At 36.9% G+C, this 13,627-nt stretch overlaps 1 protein-coding gene across 4 annotated transcripts in view; it reads left to right on the top strand.

Moving 5' to 3' along the window:
* The window catches only part of WDR44 (WD repeat domain 44), a 71,963-nt gene that overhangs the window by 41,042 nt on the left and 17,294 nt on the right, over window positions 1-13,627 (top strand). For all 4 annotated transcript variants that reach the window (XM_041000173.1, XM_041000172.1, XM_041000170.1 and 1 more), the window contains 8 exons: window positions 488-618; window positions 1,663-1,758; window positions 2,926-3,062; window positions 3,833-3,916; window positions 7,914-8,020; window positions 9,007-9,158; window positions 10,268-10,406; window positions 11,598-11,662. In XM_041000173.1, coding sequence (XP_040856107.1) covers window positions 488-618; window positions 1,663-1,758; window positions 2,926-3,062; window positions 3,833-3,916; window positions 7,914-8,020; window positions 9,007-9,158; window positions 10,268-10,406; window positions 11,598-11,662 — 911 coding nt within the window. The remainder of the gene's footprint in view (window positions 1-487; window positions 619-1,662; window positions 1,759-2,925; window positions 3,063-3,832; window positions 3,917-7,913; window positions 8,021-9,006; window positions 9,159-10,267; window positions 10,407-11,597; window positions 11,663-13,627) is intronic.

The following is a 13,627-nucleotide window of genomic DNA, read 5'->3' as shown; positions in this document are numbered from 1 at the left end:
TTGAGAAATAACTAATTTGTCGGGGATTTTTGAGATGAAATCATTCAACTGTCTGCTTTTGTTTCAGTTTATACATAGAAAACCACACTGATGACCACGTTATAAAAAGCATTTCCTTAGTGATAGAAAGAAACGAGAAACATTTACCTCGATGTTAAGTTACAATACTGTAATTAACATTTCGGCAAACTTTGAACTTTGAAATCTGTTACCCCCCTAAGAGACAATGCTATGTGATGAAATGAGCATGGGATTTGGAAACTGAAGGCTTGAATTCAAGTCCCACATCTCTTAAGATGTATGAGTTGCATAGTGTTGTGAAAGTTAAATAATTCCAAACATGATATCCCTGTATAGAACATGATAATAAGACCACTGTTATGACAGGGTTGTTATAAGAATCAAGCAAATAAAGGATAAAGCACTTTGTAAGCTCTGTAAGGACCTATTTAAATACTAGTTGTTGTTATTATTGTTATCGTTGCAGTACCCAAAGAGAATATTACGTCTGATTCTCTCCTAACTACAAACATGGCTTCAGAGAGTACAGTCAGGGATTCTCAGCCTTCTCTTGATTTGGCAAGTGCTACCAGTGGAGATAAAATAGTTACTGCCCAGGTTGGTGAATTAGTGTTATATTTGATGTAGGTTTTATCGCCTTTCTGCAACTGGCTAGTTTGTTGATTGTTGAATCTTCCTCGTCTTTAGGTCAAATATTTTCTTGTCCCCCAACTGGCTTCCTTCCTTCCCTTGTCCAGCTCCGCTACTAACTAGCTGGGTTAGCTTAGCAAGCAAGCAGTGTAGCATCTGACCCCGATGATAAAGTGGGAAAAGAACCTTCCTTAAAGCTTTCTTGCAAAGATGAAATGAGATAACACCATGTCAAGTTGAGCAGATAGTGGGTATTCAGAAACTAACAGATGCTGCTGTTTGTAACACTGCTGGTATTAATAAATACCTATTATAGTCTTCATTTACTAATATTTGTATGGTTTTCTTTTCCCAATCATGACATTTTCATGTGCTTAGGAAGTGGGCTATATATAAGACTTGGTAATATGGATTTTACAGATTCTGAGACTCAAGGTTACTGGTGGTAGCCGTGGCGGGGCAGCCTGAAAGGCTGGGAGAAATGACACTGTAGTCTTAGTATAATCTTATAACAGATAACAGGGGTTGGCAGTGGCCTGTTTGTAGGGTCCCAAGCTAAGAATGATCTTTACATTTTAAAAGGATTGTTTTTAGAAAAATAAAAAGGTACACAGTGGAGACTTAATATGGATAAAAATGCCTAAAACATTTGCTGTCTTTCTGTGTGTTTACAGAAAAATATACTTTTGATCCCTGCCTTCAAAATATCCACTTATGGTCTGGCTTGGTACAGTCTTAGTAGAGAACTGCTTTTTTGGCCTGGTTCAAATAGAAGATTTATTTGTTTTTGTGACTAAGGCATTATTTCATGGGCAGCAGCAATTTTGGTACTTCATTTTTCTTCAGCATGCTGGGAATGACAAAGGGCTGAAATGGAGTGTTCCATTTAAATTTTTAGTAGTTTCCATTACCTGAATTATGGAATTCTTTATAACTGTGTATGGTAGTAAATAATTGAAATTTTGTAGAAATTGACTCAGTCTATTTTCTGCTATAAAAATGTAATTTCAGGAAAATGGGAAAGCACCTGATGGGCAGACAGTAGCCGGTGAAGTGATGGGCCCTCAAAGACCTAGATCCAATTCGGGGAGAGAACTTACTGATGAGGTAGAGTTATTTTTATTCTTGAAAATGTGAAGTATAAAAATCATGATGGAAAAAAATCCAGTTTTGAAGATGGGTGGTAGTGATGGTTGCACAGCAATGCAAATGTACCTAGTGGTCCTCAACTATATACTAGAAATGCTTAAAATGGTGAATTTTATGTGATTTCGTTTAACACAATTTAAAAAGCTGATGGGCAAAACAAATCATGTAGAAGAAAGAATGTGAATTAAATATTGTTGGTTTTCTGCTTTGATATGCTGGATCTTATTTCTCTGGCTTCTTGCTCTCGTGTAATTATATGTTAGTAAATATATTGAAAGCAAAGTCTACATTTTGGTAATATAAACTAAAATGGATTTTATTATTTTAATGGTTTCTTACCATTAACATTTAACAGCATAGACCTATTGGCCAACTGATCCGGAATGAAGTTTTGAAGCAAAATCTTGATTTTTATTTCTTTAAAATAGCACATTTTAAAAATCATTAACTATGGAAAATAGTTTACCAGTTTCTCAACAGTTAAACACTATTATTATTACCAATAATTATAAGCCATATATTCCTGCATATATACAAAGCATATATTTACATATAAAACAGTATGTAAATATTCATAGCTAAAAGATGGAATCAACTTAAATGTCTGTTACTAATGAATTGATAAATGAAGTGTTGATATTTCCAAGTAGTGATATAATTTCCAACAGTTTCAAAGAAGGAAGTACTGGTCCATGCTACAATAATAAATGAACCTTGGAAAAGTTCATTCTAAACAAAAGAAAGCAGACAAAAAAAGACTATGTGTTGTATGACTTAACTTACATGAAATTTCTAGAATAGATAAATCCATAGAGGTAAAGAGTAGATGAGTAGTTGTTAGGGGCTAGGAGAAAAGAGAAATAAAGTGTTGAATGCTAATGGACAAATTTCCTTTTAGAGTGATGGAAATATTCTGACAGTGGTGGTGAAAGCACAACTCTGATGGGAAAACCAGTGAATTATTTGCTTCAAATGAGTGTGTACTATGTGAATTATATCACCATACAAGTGTTAAAAATGATTTTGCTCAATGTCAAATATAACTAGTAAGGCCATACCTTAGATACTATAGATCTATACCAGAGATGAGTATAGATTTTCTTGGTATTATATTTTTTACATCAGGAAATTTTAGCCAGTGTAATGATTAAGAATCTGGATACTGGAGAAGAAATACCTCTGAGTCTTGCAGAAGAGAAACTGCCAACAGGCATTAATCCTCTCACCCTACACATCATGAGAAGGACAAAGGAGTATGTAAGGTATGTCAAATAATGTTATTTATCTTTGTAGTATTTCAGAATGATGGTTTCATTCAGTATTATTTTTTAAATATGGAATTAAAAATACAGCTAGCTAATGTATGAATTCTTTAACTTTGTTCTCTTATGATTGTCTAGTTATTTAGGGGAAATAGAACAAATCTTAGATTCCATACTGTTTAGTTTCTGTACTTTTAAAATGATTAATGTTAGAGACAATGTAGAAGCATTTTAAAGCTAAAAGGTAAATATTTATTAGCCTCCTGACTCTTTTCTCTAATGATCATGAATTTTATAACAAATGATACTGCTTCTATAGGGTTAGAAATTGCGCTAGAGTGAAGCAGTAGACTTCATTTTGAGGTATAAGAAAGCCTTTTATAAAAGCAAGAGATTTTAAATATAATACTTGATGTAACTGATAAGAAGGCAGGAAGTTGTGTACAAGTTATTCTGTTAGTTCTGTATGGTACATTTCACCTGGCAAAAAAACTTAGTAAGTTTTTTATAAAGACTAAATTGTATTCACTTATAATTTGTATGTTGTACTTTGTTTAAGGATGCTTTAGTTTCTAAGCTTCTCAAGTTTTCAGTATCACAATGTAAAATTATATGAAGTTTAATACATTTCTTAATGTTCTGAATTGCTGACAACTAAAATAGAGAATTTTGAGAAGTATATAGTAAAATAGTTTCTTTTAAAATGACTCTTCGTTGCTTCCCGGCCTTTTGGCTAAGATCAAGTGTAAAATGACTTTTCCTTCTTACAGTAATGATGCAGCACAGTCAGATGATGAAGAGAAGTTACAGTCTCAACAAACTGATACTGATGGTGGAAGGTTAAAACAAAAAACGTGAGTTACAGTACATGTCTTAATTTCAAGATTTTGTTTAAAATGTAACAACTATCAGAGTCCTCGTTGTAATAAGACAGTATGCCAAGCCACCACTTGGGATGCTGGCATCCGGCATTAGAATGCTGATTCCAGTTCAAGTCCCAGCTGTTCTTCAGCAAACTATGACAATACAGGCAAGAGTGTCAGGTAGTACTGTGGTCATAGAGAGATTAATGAAAAAATTCTAAAAGGAATCAAACATAGCACAACTATCTGAACCACAGCACTTTTCAATTTTTCTCGTACTGTGACACCCACAGTACATAGTAATACCTGCACTGAATGCTGAGGCAGCTGACAAGCTGAAGACATTAGCCCAGGGTTCTTGCTTCCCCGCACCCTACTGCGTTGCCTTGAAGTTTGAGGGTGGAACTGATAATATAGGCCACCTGCTTGAGAGACCATGAATGTGATATAGAACAATAAAGATGATAGTGATGTCCCTATTCATCAAGGGAAAAAAAAATTGCTCATGAAGTGCTATTTAAGAAGGTATGAAAATATTTTAGAAATATTAATCCAAAATAATTGAGGTATTTGGGATTTGGGGAGTTTTGAAAATAGTAATAAACCTCCACTTCTGTAGAAAACAGAACCAGAGTTACAGACAGCAGATACCTTGTAATGGTTTAAAGATGATTTACATGTAATCTCTGTTTTCTGGTTAGCACAAGTAATAACAGAAATCTGTAATGTGAAAGTTTCCCAGATTTCATACCCATAAATAATCACTGGTAAGCTGAATATATTCTCCAAAGCATTAATTTTTCTCACAAAGATGGTATTTCACTCTGCCAATAGTTTGTCAACCTTCATTTCTTTGAAAATTGAATATATCAAAAGCATATATTCATAGCAGTACCAACAGTAAATACATTGCGGTCTTTGAGCTAGCCAGACATGAAAGTTAAGTGCTGAGTATGTGACTGTTAGGAAGACAGTCATAGTTTCTGCCCTCATAGAAGTTCCAGTTAAATGAGAGACACAGTACCCATGTAATTACACAAATAACACTATCTGGTTATGGTAAAAATGTGAAATGCCATTGGAGGCACTGATTTAAAGTCAAGAGGTGTCTTTTTGAGAGAGTTGTATGATCTGACACTTAAAAAGCAGTAGATGCACACAGGGGACTTGACACCCAGCTCATCTAGGCCAGCAGAGAAGTTCTGCTGTGCCTCCTCAGAGGATGGAGAGCAGAACAGGTTGGACCACTCTCTTGGCCCAAGCTTTGCAGCATGTTCCTGAGTTTGTGGATTCACTAAGGTGGGCTTCATCAGCCAGTAGTCCTGAAAAGGGCTTCTCAACCCTGTAGCAATGAAATGAACAGCTTCTCAGAACTCAAAATCACTCAAGTGATACCCTCGGAATACTTCCTCACACAGGGCTCTCTAAGGTGTCATTAAAGTACCATCACCCATCTCTAGGCACTGATGCAGTTAGAGAGCAAAGAACAGCTCCCTCCTTCTCCTCCCCATGTGGACATGGGAGAAAAAAAAATTGAACATTTGTCCCATACACATTACTCCATACCTGACCCTTCCCATCCTGATGAGAGGCCCACATGGGCATGTTTCCCTCTTAACTATGTTAACAATATTATAAAGATAATAAAAGATTATAAAAGTAATAGAGTTAGCCAAGTATTATCCCTAATATGAGCTTATTTGAATTGGTAAAATGTACCACTGATTTGAAAATTTTTTATTTTAAAATATCATGTACTGTACATTGTTTTAAAAATGATCTTAATGTATTAAATTTGAAGCTTAGATAATTGAGAAAACAATAAGTACTATTTATGGAGACTTGAATATTTTTTTTAAAAGATTTATTTATTTTTATTGGCTAGGCAGATATACAGAGAGGAGGGAAGACAGAGAGGAAGATCTTCCATCTGCTAATTTACTCCCCCAGTAGTCACAGTGGTCAGAGCTGAGTTGATCTGAAGCCAGGAGCCAGGAGCCTCTTCAGGGTCTTCCACGCAGGTGCAGGGTCCCAAGGCTTTGGGCCATCCTCGACTGCTTTCCCAGGCCACAAGCAGGGAGTTGGATGGGAAGCAGGGCAGCTGGGACACCAGCCAGTGCCTATGTGGGATCCCAGTGCATAAGTTTATTAAACATAGATACTGACACTGAAAGAAAAAAGAAAGAAACCATCCCATCTTTGGCTTTTTTATTTTTAAGGATTAATATCTCTTCTCCCTTTTTTATTGGTAAAATGTGTTTTAAGATAACTCTTGAGGGGCCAGTGCAGGGGTTCAGCAGGCTAATCCTCCACCTTGCAGCACTGGCATCTCATATGGGCCCTGATTCTAGCTCTGGCTTCTCCATTTCTGATCTCACTTCCTTCTTATGGACTGGGAAATCGGTGGAGGATGACCTATGCACTTGGAACCCTGTACCTACAAGGGAGACCCAGTAGATGCTCCTGGCTCCTAGCTTCAGATCGGCTCCGTTTTGGCTTGCAGCCATTTCAAGAGCAAGCCAGCAGATGGAAAACCTTCTCTATTTCTTCCCTCTCTTTAAAACCTGCCTTTCAGTGCTTCCTTCGGCAGCATATGTGCTAAAATCTGCCTTTTTTATTTTTGAAATTTTATTTATTTTTATTGGAAAGACAAGTTTGCAGAGAGAAGGAGAGACAGAAAGATCTTCCATCTGCTGGCTAACTTCCCAAATCGCCATAGTGGAGAGAGCTGAGCCAATCTGAAGCCAGGAGCCAGGAGCTTCTTCCGGGTCTCTCACATAGGTGCAGGGTCCTAAGGCTTTGGTCCATTTCTACTGCTTTCCCAGACCACTAGCATGGAACTGATGGGGAGTGGAGTAACCAGGACACAAACTGGAACTCATATAGCATCCTGGCACATGCAAGGGAAAGAATTAGCCACTGAACCATCACACTGGGCCCCAAAATCTGCCTTTCAAATAAAAATAAATCTTTTAAAATAAAACAACTCTGAAGCAGTTTTCCCAAAGTGATGGATTCATGGTCTTACTCTAGACCCTCTAAATCAGACTATCTGGGGATATGGCGCAGGTGTTTCCATTTTAAACATTTCACTAACTGTCTTACTTCTTTCTACCTGTCAATTATTAGCCACCACTGAAAACCAGTGCTCTAGAATATAACAGAATAAATTTAAGAAATTCCCTATATTTCCTTTGTAGCCATATTGACTTAAGTGGGCATATTGACTTAAATATGCAGAGGGGCTGCCATAGCAACTTAAGCCACTGCCTGCAATGCCAACATCCCTTGTGGGCAACAGGTGCAATCCCTGCTGCTTCAATTCCAGTCCATCTCCCCGCTAATATGCTTGCCAAAGCAATAAAAGATGACTCCTACACACACACACAGGAGACTTGGATCAAGCTCCTTGCTCCTGGCTTTGGTCTGGCCCTGCCCTAGCAATTATGACCATTAGGGAGCAGACAGTGAATGGAAGACTTTTAGGTCTTTTGCTTTCTCTTCGTAACTCTTTCAAATAAATAAACATATATATATATATATATATATATATATATATAATATTCATGTGCTGGGCCTGTGAGTCCCAGTGAATCCATTTCCAATACAACTCTGCACTAATGGCCTGGGAAAGCAGTGGAGGAGGGGCCCAAATGGGAGATGCAGAAGAAACTCCTGGCTTCACACTGACTCAGCTCTGGCTGTCGTGGCCCTTTGGGGAGAGTAGCAGAGGATGGAAGATCTCTATATATTTCTCCTTCTCTCTCCGTAACTCTTCCTTTCAAATAGTAAATAAATAAATCTTTTAAAATACATGCATGGGATTATTTTACAGAATAAATAATTTGGAAACTCAAATGTTGATTTATGTCCAGAAACAAGTTTATTTCAAAATAATGTACTTTACCAAAGATAATAAGTTTGTAAATCATTGAAATTTTGTGGTTTTTTGGATTAACAATGTGGGGTTTTTTGTATTTTTGTTAAGGACTCAACTAAAGAAGTTTCTTGGAAAGTCAGTAAAGAGAGCAAAGCACCTTGCAGAGGAATATGGTGAACGTGCTATAAATAAAGTCAAAAGTGTTAGAGATGAAGGTAAGAAAGAGCATTTCTACTGAATAGCCAATCTGATTATCAAAATTTAACCTTGGAGTATATACAACACTCTATTTTATTGAAAATAATAAACCTTTATAGCTAACATTTTAGTATTTCAGTAAATTATGAGTTATTCCTTTAATTTTGTGAGTGAAGAAAAATGAATTTAGGCATCTTAAACATTAAATTGTATATATTTTGATTTGACAGCAGGGTCATAAACACTGAATGTAGGATTCAGTGTTTAATAATCAGTTTTCAGTTAGTTTTAGTTTACAAAGTTGATTTTCATGAATATGTGCAAAATTAGCTAAATTTTCCAGAGGTTCACAAATCTTAATCTCCTATGCCTTTGTAAGTGTACCTGTTTGTTTTATTCAGTAAAAACACATGATACTTTTTTAAGATTTATTTTTAATTTCAAAGGGAGGTTTACAGAGAGAGAGAAAGATCTTCCCTCTGCTGGTTCATTCCCCAAATGGCCACAACAGCCAGAACTGAGCCAATCCAAAGCCAGGAGCTTCTTCCGAGTTTCCCACACAGGTGCAGGGTCCCAAGGCTTTGGGCCGTCCTCGACTGCTTTCCCAGGAAAAAGGCAGGGAGCTGGATGGGAAGTGGGGCATTAGTGTGCTGTGCCACTACTCCAGCGCCCATGATGCTTACTCTTTAAGCACCTTTACCTGTAGTAAACCCATAAATACTCTAGGATGTGAAAATTTTCATTATCTTTAATCTATAGATGATAAACCTAATTATAAACAAGTTGATTAATTTGCCTGTGCTCGTGGTGGTAGTAAATTACAGGTAAATTTGAAGCTAGGCAACCTGACAACAGACTTCATGCTTTTTACCAGTATGCTGTATAATAATAGGTGAATTTTGCTTTCTCATTTAATGAATTCTCTTGATAAGCTGTAGAGAAAAAGATGACAACAGCTGTTTCTGTATTAGCTAATAATGATTTGCATTACTCTTCTATTCAGTGTTTCATACTGATCAAGATGATCCTTCATCAAGTGATGATGAAGGAATGCCATATACAAGACCAGTTAAATTTAAAGCAGCACATGGTTTCAAAGGACCTTATGATTTTGATCAGATAAAAGTGGTGCAAGATCTTAGTGGTGAACATATGGTAAGCAACTTTTGAATTTTTCAGGCTTAATAGTGCTCTTGTTGGCTTCAACAAAGCTAATCTCTTCTTACATGTGTAATTGTACTAGCCTGCCTCAAGAAGAATAAAACATGTTAATAGTATTTACTGAATAGGTAATATAGATTCTATCTCTAAATTGTTTTTTTTAAGGCTGCTTTCCCAAGCACATTAGCAAGGAGCTAAATAAGAAGTGAAGTAGCCAGGGCTTGAACCAACACCCATATTGGATACCAGTGCTGCAGGACCTGCTATAGCACAGTGCAGGTCCTCGGTTAATTTTTTCAATACCCAGACTCAATCTTCCTATCCCACCCCATAACGCATGTGTGCACACACACACACACGCATACATTTCCCCAATGTTTTCATTATTTGGAGCTTGTGGTGATATACTGCAAAACCTTGTTTCTATAAAGATAAAGCAAGATAGGACCATACCATTTCAATATTTTTGCAAGTGCCCACTTCTGTGAGGATCATGGCTAAGCTAGGTTGATTCACTCATTTTCCTTCAGTCTTGATCAAGAGTTGTTACTGCTGTGCTGAGGACTCTCCTTCCCGTCCCTGTTTTACAATCAGCATGGGGAGTAAGATTCCAAATTAGGATTAGAGCTTGTCTAATTATATTTTCTGGTCACTGTGAAGTTCCCATTTCCATGAATGTGGTTTAGGGTGTGACAGACTATAACAATTCTATCTTCTGTTTCTTAAATCTGTCTAAAATGCTTAGGACCAGAAGAGCTTCAGATACAGAGTTTTTTGTTGTTGCTTTTAATTTGTGAATATTTCTGTAGAATTTAGCTGTTGAGTATCACTAATCAGAAATCCTGAAATTTGAAATGCTCCATATTTTTTTTTACCTCTAACATGATTTTGGAATATTTCAGATTTAAGATTTTTGTATTAGTGATGCTCAGTCGGTATTACAACACTTTTGCCTTGGTCTTAAACACAAACGACTCTTCTTGGCCTTAAGTGGTGAGCATTACTGTCTTATGTATAGGTTGGCATCATTTCAAGCTCTGGCTTAAAGATAATGTCAGTAAAATTTTAAAGTTGTAACTATGAGACTTCTTTTATTTTCTTAGGGAGCTGTTTGGACTATGAAATTTTCTCATTGTGGCCGATTACTTGCCTCAGCTGGACAAGACAATGTAGTCAGAATATGGGCTTTAAAAAATGCTTTTGACTATTTCAACAATATGCGAATGAAATATAACACTGAAGGTATTTTGTCATTTTTAAAAAAATCTGAAAAAACCTAAAATATTTTTATTTTGGGAGTAATATTTGGCTCTCATTTGCAACAATCACTGCTTTCTATACTATCTAAAAACCTAAAAGAGAAAAATCAACAGCAAAAAACCTGTGAAAAGAACTACAGAAAGCTTTTGATTTATCCCCTTTTGGGATAGTTAATTTTCTTAACTGCTGAGTACAAAGTTACTGGTTTCCTCAACAAACTTCCATTCTGTGCTGATTAAAATGAAGTATCTAAACTAGAAGAAAAGAATAACACTCATATACATGCCAAATAAGTAAGCAGTGATGAAGTAAATGGTCATGGAAAGTAAATGGCAATTGTCCACATATCAAGGAGTGTATAAAGAAATATTAAGTAGATAAGAGACACTTCAGAACATTGTGCGTGCTGATTATATATTTTTCATGAACTACGTATGTATCATAGTAAGTTTTGGGGGAAAGTATGTAGAATTGATGTAAATAGGAGCTCTAAGGGCATAAGGTGTTTTCTTAAAAGTATTAAACTGTGTTGCAGATTTCTCCACTGCTCCCCTCCTGTCTCGTAAAGCTGAAAATAAGAGGTTAAGAAGTAGGAGAAAAGGACAATAGAGGGAGCCATGGATAAGAGCATTGGCTGTAACTGAAGCACTGATTTGAGGAACATAGAATTCCAGAGAGAGTCATTAAATTGGCAGTTAAGCCCTGTGTAGTTTAATAAACTCTTGTGGGTATTGCTTGCATTATGTTGTAATACATAATTGAAGGTAATGATGACTTAACAAGCAGTTAAACTATGTTTCCTATGCAGTGGGTGTTTGTCATCCTAGATGCGTATAGTTGCTTTCATTGGCCCTAGCTACAATAGAAATACTATTCCCCTTTATTGTGCTCCTTGCTACTTGTTATGATGAGTAAATTTATTCTCTTTGAATATTGAGCATTTGACAGTATTGATACTAAAAGGGAGCAATAATTAACCCATTTATATAAGCATAATGAAAAACAAATACTTTCTGGCTAATAGAAGCACATTTGACTTGTTTGGAAATGCATTTTTTAGAATGGTATGTTCTGTACTAACTGGGTTTACTTGGGCATTATTTCTGAATGTTGTTTGTGATGGATGTGTTGGTATAGATCTATTTCTTTTAAAATTTTTGATTTTGTTTACAGGACGTGTGTCCCCATCTCCTTCTCAGGAAAGCCTAAACTCATCAAAATCTGATACCGACATAGGGGTATGTTTCTTTTTGTATGATTATTATTATAAAATGCTGTGGTATAATCTGTTTACTATGAAGTGCCTTTTGTATCAGAAATTAGAATTGTATGAAGTGCCTATAACACTGTGTCATATAATGCAATGCAATTCATAATAATAATAATAATAAAGTTATTCCATACTTTTAAAATAATAATAATAATAATAGACAGCATTTTTGTAGTTTAAAATTTCCTGCTAGTTCCTTATCACTTCTGGATTATAGGTCCTTTGCAATTTTGTCATGCTGCCTATTTTAAAATCAGTTCTAATTCCCTAGTACTTATGCATGTTATGTAAGTTGTACCTTTAACACTCTTTCACTTGCACGTTCTTTGTCAGTGCTGTTTGCTTTGCCAGAAATACTCACTCACTCCGCTTTCCTCACGGGGCAAGACCCCATTTATCTTACCTTCTTTTATGATTTTCCCCGAATTCAGCAGGCAAAATTGTTCCTCATTTCTGTTCTGAAATGAGCACATCATAAGTGCTTTTATATAAATGTCAGCGTGCCTTGTTTCCCTTGTCAGTGTGTTCCTGGAATCTGACCTCGTGCCCCACTGCAGTATGCCTGTAGTCCACGTTCCTTTCCTGCCTCTGTGCCTCTTTTCATGTTGTTCGCTGATCGGGATGCCTTCAACCTCCCTTCTTGCTGTTCAAAGCTTGTTCAATTTTCATGACCCATTTTCTCCATAAAGCGTTCTCTAAATGTACTGGTAAAATTTTAAGTGCTTTGCTTTAAGGGAAATAATTTGCTTTTATTAGTTAATTTACCATAACATTTCTGGGCATTCGACTATCTGTTCTATCTTGTATTATCCTCCTTTCAACAATCCGACTTATACCAATTCTATCAACCCCAACCCCACAAAAAAAATCTTAAGTAAACCTCACTCTTGCTTGAATAATAGGGCCTTTTAAAAAACGAGTATAAATAATTTTTTTTGACAAAAGTTTTTTGACAAAATTTCTGAAACAGTTGAATAACATTTAAATATGTTTTTGGAAGTGATCATTTTACATTTCTTTTTCATCTATTTGGAGACAAAGAAGTCTCTTTCATATGCCGTTGAAATTTGATGTCTGCATTTATCATTTTTGTTAAAGATTATTTAAGGCCCAGTACAGTGGCTCAGTGGCTAAATCCTTGCCTTGCAAGCGCCAGGATCCCATATGGTATTAATCTCTGTTTTGGCTGCTCCACTTCCCATCCAGCTCCCTGCTTGTGGCCTGGGAAAGCAATGGAGAATGGCTCAAAGCCTTAGGACCCTGCAGCAACTCAAGGGGGAGACCCAGAAGCGGCTACAGGCTCCTGGCTTCGGATCAGCTCAGCTCAGGCAGTTTCAGCCACTTGGGAAATGAACCCGTGGATAGAAGATCTCTCTGTCTCTCCTTCTCTCTGTGTATCTGTCTTTCCAATAAAAATAATATTTTTACAAATATTTATTTAAAAGTCACAGTTATACAGAGAGAGGGAGAGATCTAATTACTGGTTTACTCCCCAGATGGCCACACTGATCAGAGCTGAGACAGGCTGAAGCTAGGAGCCAGGGAATACTTCTAGGTCTCCCATGTGGATGGCAGGGACTCCAGCTCTTGAGCCATCTTTTGCTGCTTTCCCCAGGTGCATTAGCAGGGAGCTGGATTGAAGGTGGGGCACTGGGACTGAAACTGGCACCCATAGAGATGCCGGGGTTACAGAAGGCTGTTCATGTGCTTCATCATAGCACTGGCCCTTGCCATTACCTTTTAGCCGAGTACTAGGTGCACTGGGGTACGATAAATGCAACTCCCAGCTCAGTGCATGCACAGTCCTGCCCCATAGCCTTTGTCTCCCTATACAAAATGGCATCCGGTTCAGCTCTAGGGGGTGGATTGGGTTGTGAAATCTACCCTGTTCCTGCACTTCCCATCTGAGACCTGCTGCTCTGTCTCTGCTCCT

This window comes from Ochotona curzoniae, unplaced genomic scaffold, assembly GCF_017591425.1.
Source record: "Ochotona curzoniae isolate NIBS_2020 unplaced genomic scaffold, NIBS_Ocur_1.0 scaffold_1852, whole genome shotgun sequence".
Classification (NCBI taxonomy): Eukaryota; Metazoa; Chordata; class Mammalia; order Lagomorpha; family Ochotonidae; genus Ochotona; species Ochotona curzoniae.
The sequence above is the reverse complement of the archived record's forward strand: the minus strand, read 5'-3'. Positions and strand labels throughout refer to the sequence as shown.